At 45.6% G+C, this 13138-nt stretch overlaps 1 protein-coding gene across 2 annotated transcripts in view; it reads left to right on the forward strand.

The window, feature by feature from the left end:
• The window catches only part of col4a3 (collagen, type IV, alpha 3), a 142935-nt gene that overhangs the window by 86035 nt on the left and 43762 nt on the right, over positions 1-13138 (forward strand). For both annotated transcript variants that reach the window (XM_064938105.1, XM_064938106.1), the window contains 3 exons: positions 467-631; positions 1263-1355; positions 8682-8777. In XM_064938105.1, the coding sequence (XP_064794177.1) occupies positions 467-631; positions 1263-1355; positions 8682-8777 (354 nt within the window). The remainder of the gene's footprint in view (positions 1-466; positions 632-1262; positions 1356-8681; positions 8778-13138) is intronic.

Raw genomic sequence — 13138 nt, forward strand, 5'->3', positions numbered from 1 at the left:
TCATATAACCTGTACAATATATTGCCACAGTTTAATTGCTGTCGTAAACGAAAAATTACTTTATTTCAATTGTACTGAATGATTGTCAAATAGTTAAATCACCCCTTAGTCTGCTTGATTACCAGGTTTTATTTGTACCGAAGATAAAACCCTGTAGAGAGCTTTAAAATTTGGGGGAGAAAGTAGGACTAAGTTATCACCGACCTCACATGTAGCTCTGCTTTTAGGGAGCAGGACATTTTGGAAGCTATTAAGATCAGCGCACATTAAAAGTTGAACTAGAGACCACCGGGATAAAACAGTGGCCAACAGTGGTTGCCCTTTGCCATAAATTTGTCATGAACAGTGACAAACATACACACATGCATCGTCACACATTGTCACGCATTGCCCTTCACGGTGACGTGGTCCCTTATACACGTGCGAACACACACACACCAAGCTGATCATTGTATTGTGTTTTCAGGGTTGTCTTTCCCTGGGGCCCCTGGGAATCCTGGTCCCCCTGGTTTAGCTGGGGATAAAGGGGAGAGGGGGGAGCCTGCCCCCTACATAATTGGCCCCCCTGGACCCACTGGCCCCCCTGGAAACGATGGCCCCATAGGCGACCGTGGTCCCCCTGGAATTCCAGGTACCTGCTCAACTCACCTGGCCACTTTGTCGTCCTCAACTGGCCACTTTAGGTCATCCTCAAAAGTCTGACATAATGGTTATTACAAAGCTACCACAATTACTACAGCATTAACTCAGAAACTATCTGAAGGTGAAGTTAGCTATCTTTTAATATTATGCTGCTATACTCTATAATCCCACATTCGCAGTAATGCAAAGGGTAAGGCTGGATCTAGGTTTAGTAACTTGTGACCACAATCTTATTCTACTGTAATGTATTTCAATTCCCTGCATAGCCTCTATCTAACAAAGTTTAGCAGGGTTAGAGTTAGCTAGTTAGCCTGTGACTACAGGCTCCCATCTCAGAGAGGGTGAAGTATTTACTTTCTCCATTTTGTAGTTTTAGATATGAGAGTGGATTGAACATTTGTCAATGACAGGATTAATCATTTCAACGAGGCATTACGTTGAATGTACATTGATATTTTATTTGGTTGACAATGGTGAAGTATTAAACTCAGAACAACAACTTACTTTCTGCAAATTCAACGAAAATTCCATTGGCGTTTAACGTTAAGTTCATTGCAGTATGATGTTGCTACAATATTCATTCAACGTGTTTTTGCCCGGTGGGTTTGATCTTTGCACAGATCTGTTGAGAGGCAACCCTGGACCACCCGGTCCTAAAGGCATCAAAGGCATCCCAGGACAACCAGGAGATAGAGGCGGGTTTGGAGAAACAGGTATTTTCTGTGACAAATACGTTATTTTGTAAAGGGCATTGCAGGAATAAGGATATGGAATTTATTGTGCAGTTTGCAACTGTCATGTCCAGTAAAAGTTAAGGGTTGGGTCTTCTTGACAAGTGTAACAGTTCATTTTTTTGCATAGCTTCATGGAAGGTATGTTTTATAGGCTTGTTTACTGTAAAGTGATGTGTTTGTTTGTTTTGACATTTTGCTCTTTAGGGCTTTATGAATAAAATGTAATTTTGACTTGATTGAAGAAGAAAGTAAAGGGGGGTTAGATCAGGGTGCCTTTTGAGAATTTGTCACAAGTGGGTAACCCGCCTCTACCATCCTTTCTATTGGCCAATGTTCAATCCCTGGAGAATAAACTGGATGAGCTCCGTTCGAGACTCTCCTACCAACGGACATTAAAAGCTGTAATATCTTGTGTTTCACCGAGTCGTGGCTGAACAACGACAATGATAATTTACAGTTGCCTGGCTTTTCCGTGCATCGGCAGGACAGAACAGCTATGTGTGGTAAGATGAGGGGTGGGGCTGTGTGTCTACATTTTTTTGCGGCCATCTATTTACCACAGTAGCACCGCTACTGGTGCTAAGACCGCACTCTAAGACTGCACTATAAGGCCATAAGCAAACAAGAAAATGCTTATCCAGAAGCGGCGGTTCTAGTGGCCGTGGACTGTAATGCAGGCAAACTTAAATCGGTTTATCCTCATTTCTACCAGTGGGTCACATGTGCAATCACAGGAAAGAAAACTCTAGACCACCTTTACTCCACACACAGAGACATGTACAAAGCCCTTCCACTCCCTCCATTTGCCAAATCTGACCATAATTATATCCTCCTGATTCCTGCTTACAAGCAAAAACTAAAGCAGGAAGTACCGGTGCCCCGGCTCAATACGGAAGTGGTCAGATGACCCGGATGCTACGCTACAGGACTGTTTTGCCAGCAGAGACTGAAATATGTTCCAAGATTCATACATTGGCATTGAGGAGTATACCACCTCAGTCCCCGGCTTCATCAATAAGTGCATCAACGACATCCCTACAGTGACCGTACGTACATATCCCAACCAGAAGGCAACATCCGCACTGAGCTAACGGCTAGAGCTGCCGCTTTCAAGGAGCAGGACACTAATAAGAAATCCAGTTATGTCCTCAGACGATCCATCAAACAGGCAAATCGTCAATACAGGACTGAATGCAAACTATTACGGACTACAAACGGAAAACCACCCACGTGCTGCCCAGTGACGCCAGCTTACCAGATGAGCTAAATGCCTTTTATGCTCACTTTAAGGCATGCAACACTGAAGTATGCATGAGAGCCCTAGCTGTTCCGGACGACTGTGTGATCACGCTCTCTGTAGCCAATACGAGTAAGATCTTTTAACAGGTCATCATTCACAGGGCTGCGGGGCCAGACGGATTACCAGGATGTGTACTCAGAGCATGCGCGGTCCAAGATGGCGTAGCAGTCAGACGTCGTGTCGTGTTCCATTTTTCTTTGCATATCTTTTAAAACATTTTGCGAAACCTCAACATCTAAATACTCTCCTGCAACCCGTCTCACCCAATGTAGCGTGGATCTGCTTTTTTTTTCTAAAGTATTTATATTTACTTCGGATCCGGAATCCCTCAACTGAAGCTAGCCAGCTAACTACCAGCTATCAGTCAGCAAACCATTGCTAGCGGTCTTCAGCTAACCGGTCATCAGCTAACCTTTAGCTCGGAAAGCTCTCGCCAGTTCGAACAACGCGACTCTAACCAGAGCATAACGGACCTATTATTTTTATCCCCAGATTCCCACCGCAAACGGAACATTCTCATCTGGATCTTCACAACTAGCTAACTAGCTAACCGCAACCCCGGATAATTACTCCTGGCTAGTGTTTCCATCCACTTAGCTTGAAGCTAGCCCGGCCAGAGCTCCTGTGCTACCACCGAAGCATACTCCTGGGCTACAATATCAGGACCCACAACAGGTCTATCGATGTCACCGCATGAAGAGGCATAAACAGACTCAACCCCTTGCTATCTGCTTGCTTGCTAATTCGGCCTGCGAACTGCAAGCTTGCTCAGCCCCTGTCTGCTAACTGCGAGCTTGTTTAGCCACGGCCTACTAACTGTTAGCTTGTTAGCACAGGCCTGCTAACTGTCTGAATCGCCGCGTCCCCAGCCAGCCCAACCACTCACTGGACCCATATTTACTTTCAATCTCTTTTAGATTGTTAATTCGATTATACCTCCCGGTAACCTGCATCACCCAATGTGATACGGAATCTGCTGTTATTTTAAATTTTTAGAACACATTCAAGAACCTCCAGAAGCTAACCAGCTAACTAGCTACAAGCTATTTAGCCATGGTTCGCCACTGCTAGCGGCTTTACCTTCTGCACAGCCAGCCAGTTTTTATTTACCTGGATAATACTCGCCAGTCCAGCCCCCTGGACACTGATCACTTGGCTACATAGCTGATGCATGCTGGACTGTCCATTAATCACGGTACTCCATTCTGCTTGTTTATGTTTTATCTGTCGGCCCCAGCCGCACTCAGGCTCTGTGTGTAGTTAATCCGACCCTCCCTGCCTAGTCAACGCCATTTTACCTGCTGTTGTTGTGCTAGCTGATTAGCTGTTGTTGTCTCACCTACTGTTTTAGCTAGCTCTCCCAATTCAACACCTGTGATTACTGTATGCCTCGCTGTATGTCTCTCTCAAATGTCAATATGCCTTGTATTCTGTTTTTCAGGTTAGTTATCATTGTTTTAGTTTACAATGGAGCCCCTAGTTCCACTCTTCATACCCCTGATACCCCCTTTGTCCCACCTCCCACACATGCGGTGACCTCACTCATTACAACCAGCATGTCCAGAGATACAACCTCTCTCATCATCACCCAGTGCCTGGGCTTACCTCCGCTGTACCCGCACCCCACCATACCCCTGTCTGCGCATTATGCCCTGAATATATTCTACCATGCTCAGAAATCTGCTCCTTTTATTCTTTGTCCCCAACGCTCTAAGCGACCAGTTTTGATAGCCTTTAGCCGCACCCTCATTCTACTCCTCCTCTGTTCCGCGGGTGATGTGGAGGTAAACCCAGGCCCTACATGTCCCCAGGCACCTTCATTTGTTGACTTCTGTGACCGAAAAAGCCTTGGTTTCATGCATGTCAACATCAGAAGCCTCCTCCCTAAGTTTGTTTTACTCACTGCTTTAGCACACTCTGCTAACCCTTGCCGTGTCTGAATCCTGGCTCAGGAAGGCCACCAAAAATTCTGAGATTTCCATACACAACTATAACATTTTCCGTCAAGATAGAACGGCCAAAGGGGGAGGAGTTGCAGTCTACTGCAGAGATAGCCTGCAAAGTAATGTCATACTTTCCAGGTCCATACCCAAACAGTTTGAACTACTAATCTTAAAAATTACTCTCTCCAGAAATAAGTCTCTCACTGTTGCCGCCTGCTACCGACCCACCTCAACTCCCAGCTGTGCCCTGGACACCAATTGTGAATTGATCGCCCCCCATCTGGATTCAGAGTTTTTTCTGTTAGGTGACCTAAACTGGGATATGCTTAACACCCCGGCAGTCCTACAATCTAAGCTAGATGCCCTCAATCTCACACAAATCATCAAGGAACCCACCAGATACAACCCCAAATCTGTAAACAAGGGCACCCTCATAGACGTCATCCTGACCAACTGGCCCTCCAAATACACCTCCGCCGTCTTCAACCAGGATCTCAGCGATCACTGCCTCATTGCCTGTATCCGCTACGGAGCCGCACTCAAACGACCACCCATCACCACTGTCAAACGCTCCCTAAAACACTTCTGTGAGCAGGCCTTTCTAATCGACCTGGCCCGTGTATCCTGGAAGGACATTGACCTCATCCCGTCAGTTAAGGATGCCTGGTCATTCTTTAAAAGTAACTTCCTCACCATTTTAGATAAGCATAATCCGTTCAAAAAATGCAGAACTAAGAACAGATATAGCCCTTGGTTCACTCTAGACCTGACTGCCCTCGACCAGCACAAAAACATTCTGTGACGGACTGCAATAGCATTGAATAGTCCCCGCGATATGCAACTGTTCAGGGAAGTCAGGAACCAATACACGCAGTCAGTAAGGAAAGCTAAGGCCAGCTTCTTCAGGCAGAAATGTGCATCCTGTAGCTCCAACTCCAAAAAGTTCTGAGACACTGTGAAGTCCATGGAGAACAAGAGCACCTCCTCCCAGCTGCCCACTGCACTGAGGCTAGGTAACACGGTCACCACCGATAAATCCATGATTATCGAAAACTTCAACAAGCATTTCTCAACGGCTGGCCATGCCTTCCTCCTGGCTACTCCAACCTCGGCCAACAGCTCCGCCCACCCCGCAGCTACTCGCCCAAGCCTCTCCAGGTTCTCCTTTACCCAAATCCAGATAGCAGATGTTCTGAAAGAGCTGCAAAACCTGGACCCGTACAAATCAGCTGGGCTTGACAATCTGGACCCTTTATTTCTGAAACTATCCACCGCCATTGTCGCAACCCCTATTACCAGCCTGTTCAACCTCTCTTTCATATCGTCTGAGATCTCCAAGGATTGGAAAGCTGCCGCAGTCATCCCCCTCTTCAAAGGGGGAGACACCCTGGACCCAAACTGTTACAGACCTATATCCATCCTGCCCTGCCTATCTAAGGTCTTCGAAAGCCAAGTCAACAAACAGGTCACTGACCATCTCGAATCACACCGTACCTTCTCCGCTGTGCAATCAAGTTTCCGAGCCGGTCAAGGGTGCACCTCAGCCACGCTCAAGGTACTAAACGATACCATAACGGCCATCGATAAAAGACAGTACTGTGCAGCCGTCTTCATCGACCTTGCCAAGGCTTTCGACTCTGTCAATCACCATATTCTTATCGGCAGACTCAGTAGCCTTGGTTTTTCTGATGATTGCCTTGCCTGGTTCACCAACTACTTTGCAGACAGAGTGCAGTGTGTCAAATCGGAGGGCATGCTGTCCGGTCCTCTGGCAGTCTCTATGGGGGTGCCACAGGGTTCAATTCTCGGGCCGACTCTTTTCTCTGTATATATCAATGATGTTGCTCTTGCTGCAGGCGATTCCCTGATCCACCTCTACGCAGACAACACCATTCTATATACTTCCGGCCTGTCCTTGGACACTGCTATCTAACCTCCAAACAAGCTTCAATGCCATACAACACTCCTTCCGTGGCCTCCAACTGCTCTTAAACGCTAGTAAAACCAAATGCATGCTTTTCAACCGTTCGCTGCCTGCACCCGCACGCCTGACTAGTATCACCACCCTGGATGGTTCCGACCCTGAATATGTGGACATCTATAAGTACCTAGGTGTCTGGCTAGACTGTAAACTCTCCTTCCAGACTCATATCAAACATCTCCAATCGAAAATCAAATCCAGAGTCGGCTTTCTATTCCGCAACAAAGCCTCCTTCACTCACGCTGCCAAACTTACCCTAGTAAAACTGACTATCCTACCGATCCTCGACTTCGGCGACATCATCTACAAAATAGCTTCCAACACTCTACTCAGCAAACTGGATGCAGTTTATCACAGTGCCATCCGTTTTGTCACTAAAGCACCTTATACCACCCACCACTGCGACTTGTATGCTCTAGTCGGCTGGCCCTCGCTACATATTCGTCGCCAGACCCACTGGTTCCAGGTCATCTACAAGTCCATGCTAGGTAAAGCTCCGCCTTATCTCAGTTCACTGGTCACGATGGCAACACCGACCCGTAGCATGCGCTCCAGCAGGTGTATCTCACTGATCATCCCTAAAGCCAACACCTCATTTGGCCGCCTTTCGTTCCAGTTCTCTGCTGCCTGTGACTGGAAGGAATTGCAGCTGTACATAGTCTTATCTGTAAATACCCCACCCAATTTTACCTACCTCATCCCCATACTGTTTTTATTTATTTACTTTTCTGCTCTTTTGCACACCAATATCTCTACCTGTACATGACCATCTGATCATTTATCACTCCAGTGATAATCTGCAAAATTGTAATTATTTGCCTTTTGCCTTTTGCACACAATGTATATAGACTCTTTTTTTTCTACTGTGTTATTGACTTGTTTATTATTTACTCCATGTGTAACTCTGTGTTGTCTGTTCACACTGCTATGCTTTATCTTGGCCAGGTCGCATTTGCAAATGAGAACTTGTTCTCAACTAGCCTACCTGGTTAAATAAAGGTGAAATAAAAAAAATAAAAAAACCTGGCAAGTGTCTTTACTGACATTTTCAACCTCTCCCTGACCGAGTCTTTAATACCTACATGTTTTCCAGCAGACCAGAAAGCTAAGGTAACCTGCCTAAATTACTACCGCCTGTAGCACTCAGTTCGGTAGCCTCGAATTGCCTTGAAAGGCTGGAAACACCTATGTGAGAATGCTGTTTATTGACTACAGCTCAGTGTTCAACATCCTGGACTTCCTGACAGGCTGCCCCAAGGTGGTAAGGCAACAACACATATATGCCATGCTGATCTTCAACTTGGGGGCCCCTCAGGGATGCGTGCTTAGTCACCTCCTATAATCCCTGTTCACCTACAACTGCATGGCCAAGCACGACCCCGACACCATCATTAAGTTTGCTGTTGACACAACGGTGGTAGGCCTGATAACCGACAAACGATGAGACAGCCTATAGGGAGGAGGTCAGAGACCTGGAAGCGTGGTGCCAGGACAACAAACTTTCCCTCAACGTGAGCAAGACAAAGGAGATGATCATGGACTACAGGAAAAGGAGAGCCAAACACGACTCCATTCACATCGACGGAGCTGTAGTGGAGCGTTTCAAGTACCTTGGTGTCCACATCACCAACAAACTATCAAAGTCCAAACACACCAAGAAAGTCTTGGAGAGGGCACGACAACACCTTTTCCCCCCTCAGATTGTCAAAAGGTTCTACAGCTGCACCATCGAGAGCATCCTGACTTGTTGCATTACCGCCTGGTAAGGCAATTCCTCGGCATCCGACCATAAGTCGCTAGAGAGGGTAGTGCGTATGGCACAGTACATCACTGGGGCCAAGCTTCCATCCATCCAGAACCTATATACTAGGCGGTGTCAGAGGAAGGGCCAAAAAATTGTCAAAGACTCCAGTATACTGTTCTCTCTGCTACCGCCAAGGACCAAGTCTAGGTCCAAAAGGCTCCTTTACAGTTTCTACCCCCAAGCCGTAAGACTGCTGAACAAATAATAATTACTTTGTTGCTTCACTGGCAAGAACCACTGAACAACCACTTCCTCCCTGTCATTATGTCTCTCTTAGGTGAGAAGGGTGATGTCTGTCGACTCTGCACGCCCACTAATATTAGCCCTGGACCACCTGGACCTCCCGGAGAGCCTGGTAGGCCTGGAGATACAGGTAACACCAATACATGAACATAACAAGAGCTCTTTTATGCCATGTCATGTCATACAATGACCAGGTCATATATCACTATGGCCCTGAGTTTTTCCATGTTAGGTCACATGTTCAGGAAAAAGGCAATATTTCCAGTTGTCGACCTATTATGCTTAGTAGGAGATCAGCCAATCTGGAAAAACTGCTTGAAAAACTATTTTCTTGTTGAAGGCTGTCATCCATGCTAGCTCAAAAATGTTGTGGTGATACACAATGTTTAATTTAGATTTAAGGCTTCCAATCAGGTGAAAATTGATATAATGGAAATAGTATTCGTTTTAGGTCAAATATCTTGCAATTCTTAACAAAAATGGAGTGCATTATCAAACAAAAACACTATGGAATGGATACATTTGTAGTTACTTTTTATACATTTATTATGCTTTAAGTCATTCAAATATACAGAAAATATGAACATTCAAATGTGTTCAGCTACTGTTGTGGTCTGTAGCCCACTAAGGACCATTCTCAGTTGATTGACCCTCTCAGAAAACTGCGGGGAGACCCTATTGAACCAGGAAAACTTTACCTCATAAGAATCTGAGTTTCTGGGCCAGAGATATTGAAACTACAGTGCCTTGCGAAAGTATTCGGCCCTCTTGAACTTTGCAACCTTTTGCCACATTTCAGGCTTCAAACATAAAGATATAAAACTGTATTTTTTTGTGAAAATCAACAACAAGTGGGACACAATCATGAAGTGGAACGACATTTATTGGATATTTCAAACTTTTTTAACAAATCAAAAACTGAAAAATTGGGCGTGCAAAATTATTCAGCCCCCTTAAGTTAATACTTTGTAGAGAAATATATCAATTTCTAAGAGGTAAAATATACATGCAGCCACAGATTCTGACCAAATGTAATGAGTATATCAATACAAACTGACTCTTTAATCATTTATACATATTTAGACTGTGGATTATAGTTACTTTTGGCATAATTATTATGTATTAAGGCTTAAACCATGCATATACACAGGAAAAGCATACTGCATAGTCTAAGTGTTTTCTTAGACAGTGCAATCCTCTAGAACTACTCTGAAAGACACTTCTGAACAATAAGCACTTTACCTTGTGAGGATTGTACATTCTGAGGCGAATGTATACTTAAATATACACACTTGGAAAATGGCAATTTCCATCATGACAGTTTACTGGATATACGCTGATCTTAATGACATACGAATACACAGACTTTCTAAAGCATTGGATGCTATTTGTGCTCCAATGGCCTTTCAAGGGGAATTGAGCCACCCTTTACAATTTGTCAGGATAAAAACACTTCATCCAAGAGAAATCTGTGGTATTCCATAACATATAAGATAACAAATGTTGTAATGTCATATTCAATGAGTCCATAAATACTACAAAATAGGCCGAATGACAAAAGCTGGATGTTTTAAGCCACCCCCTATTCTGGAGAATTTTGTGGAACATAACACACTTTACTTACTGACAATGTGATATACATTATACGGCTACTGTCAAATTAGATATTTAAAACGTGCTTTAAGAGCTTTCACCATTTTGCTCTGAATGTCAACAAATAGAAAAAATGTCACAAAATTATAATTATTGTAATACTTAAAAAATCAAATGCCTGTGCTAAGATCTGAATATCAGTTTGACGGAGGTTGTGTGGGTAGGTAAAGGATTCACTCTAACATTCATCAAGGTATGATAGTGAATATGACCAAAGTCACGGGATGGATAATATCTCGCATTGCAATCATATTTGAAATGACTGTAATCAAGTGTTTTGTGTGTGAGCAATAGTACAGACTATATTCCACAGTTACAGTGTCAATACTGTACTCAATTCTTTTGGGAATTTGCTACAAAGTCAAATACTTTTCTCGTTCTTATCTTTTATGGGGTAGCATTACTAGCAGGCTCACATTAAAATATAAACATGAGATAAAAAAAAACACTGATATATTCAATGAAAATGATAAACATGTATCACCGTATCCAAATGTTTATGTGTCAGGACCCGGTTACGAACCTGGGTCTCCGGAGTGAGAAACAGTCACTTAACCAACTGAGCCACGAATAGTCAGCAGAACCCAGAAGATGAGGCAGACACAGCAGTACTTAAGACGGTGTATTTAATAAAGTAAAAAGGAGAAGTCCTTCAATACAAAAATGGCAAATCCAAAAGGTGGTAGGAATAGCACAAAAAAGCCTCAAGAGATACTCAAAAACAAAAACAGAATTCCACAAGAGCATCCACCGGAATCGACAAGAATACACAGAACACTAGGGCTGGGTGCTAACATACAAACACAGAGCACAGAACTGAGGGAAACTAAGGGTTTAAATACAATCAGGGATAACGAGGCACAGGTGCAAATGATAATAGGGAACAAGGAAAAAACATAAGGTCAAAAAGCACAATGGGGGCATCTAGTGACCAAAACCCGGAACAACCCTGGCCAAATCCTGACAGAATCCCCCCCCTAGGAACGGCTCCTGACGTTCCTACCAGCTCTCTCAGGGTGGAGGGCCCTGAACTGACGAATGAGGTCAGGGTCCAGGATGTCTTTGGCAGGAACCCAGGAGCGCTCCTTGGGACCGTAGCCTTCCCAGTCCACCAGATACTGCCAGGACCGCTGCACCCGGCGGGAATCCAGTATCCGATGGACGGTATAAGCCGGCTGGCCTCCAATGACACGAGGCGGAGGGGGAGGTCTGTCTGCCGGGACAAGGGGAGAAAAAACAACAGGTTTTAACAATGAAATGTGAAATGTGGGATTAATCTTAAGGGATCTGGGTAAGTGTAGGCGATAAGAAACTGGGATAACTCTCCTGGCAACCTTGAAGGGACCGATGTATTTTTGGGACAGCTTGCGAGACTCCACCCGTAGAGGTAAGTCTCTTGTGGAGAGCCAGACTCTCTGGCCGGGGCGCAGGGTAGGCCCGGGACGGCGACGTCTGTTGGATTGTTGTTGGTACCTCTGTGAGGAACGCATAAGATTAAGACGGGTCTTCCTCCACATAAGCTGACAGCGTCTGACGAACTTCAAGGCTGAAGGCACTCTGACTTCTGCCTCCTGGTCCGGGAACAATGGAGGAGCATAGCCAAACTGACACTCGTGCGGGGACATACCAGTGGAGGAGGCGCGCAAGGTGTTGTGCGCGTATTCGGCCCAAACAATAAAGGATGACCATGTGGACGGGTTGTCACGAGTCATACATCGGAGGGTGGTTTCCAGCTCTTGATTCATCCTCTCTGTTTGGCCGTTGGACTCCGGATGGTACCCTGAAGATAGACTGGCAGAAGCCCCCATGAGTTGGCAGAAGGCCTTCCAAAACCTTGAGGCGAACTGGGGACCTCTGTCAGAAACCATATCTTGAGGAATGCCGAAGACTCGGAACACATGATTAATTACCAACTCAGCCGTTTTCTTGGCAGAAGGTAACTTAGTCAGAGGGACGAACCTGGCCGCCTTTGAAAACCTGTCGATTATGACTAGGATAGTAGTATTGCCATGGGATGGAGGAAGTCCAGTAATAAAGTCCAATGAGATATGGGACCAGGGTCTGTGGGGAACAGGTAAAGGGTGAAGGAGTCCTTGAGGGCAGAGGTGAGAAGATTTGCCCTGGCAGCACACGGGGCAGGCATTGACGAAAGTGGCAACGTCTTCTCTTATGGCAGGCCACCAGAACTTACGCTGGATGAACTCCAAGGTGCGACCTACGCCCGGATGACAGGTGAGGCGAGAGGAGTGCCCCCACAGAAGGACCTGAGTCCTCACTGCCTTGGGGACAAACAACCGATTGGCAGGACCTCTTTTCGGGTCCGGTTCGCTAGCTTGAGCATGTCTCACGGTATCCTCAACTTGCCACGAGATCGGAGCCACAATCTTAGCAGCAGGAAGGACAGGCATGTCCGTGTCATCTGGAATGGCAGGAGCGTAGACTCGGGACAGGGCATCCGGTTTGAGATTCTTCGACCCGGGCCGATAGGTGAGGATAAACTGGAATCGATTGAAGAAAAGAGACCATCTAGCTTGTCTAGAGTTCAACCGCTTCGCCTGCTGGATATACTCCAGATTTTTGTGGTCCGTAAGCACTTGAAACGGGTGAGAAGCCCCCTCGAGCCAGTGTCTCCATTCCTTCAATGCCATCTTAACCGCTAGGAGTTCACGATCCCCACATCGTAGTTCCTCTCAGTCGGGGTAAGCCGGTGTGAGAAGAAAGCGCACGGATGAAGCTTCTTGTCTTCACCCCTCTGAGACAGGACAGCTCCAACACCAACCTCTGATGCGTCTACCTCCACCACAAATGGTTCATCGGTAGTCGGTAGTATCAGGATGG

This window comes from Oncorhynchus masou, chromosome 26 (genome assembly GCF_036934945.1).
Source record: "Oncorhynchus masou masou isolate Uvic2021 chromosome 26, UVic_Omas_1.1, whole genome shotgun sequence".
Classification (NCBI taxonomy): Eukaryota; Metazoa; Chordata; class Actinopteri; order Salmoniformes; family Salmonidae; genus Oncorhynchus; species Oncorhynchus masou.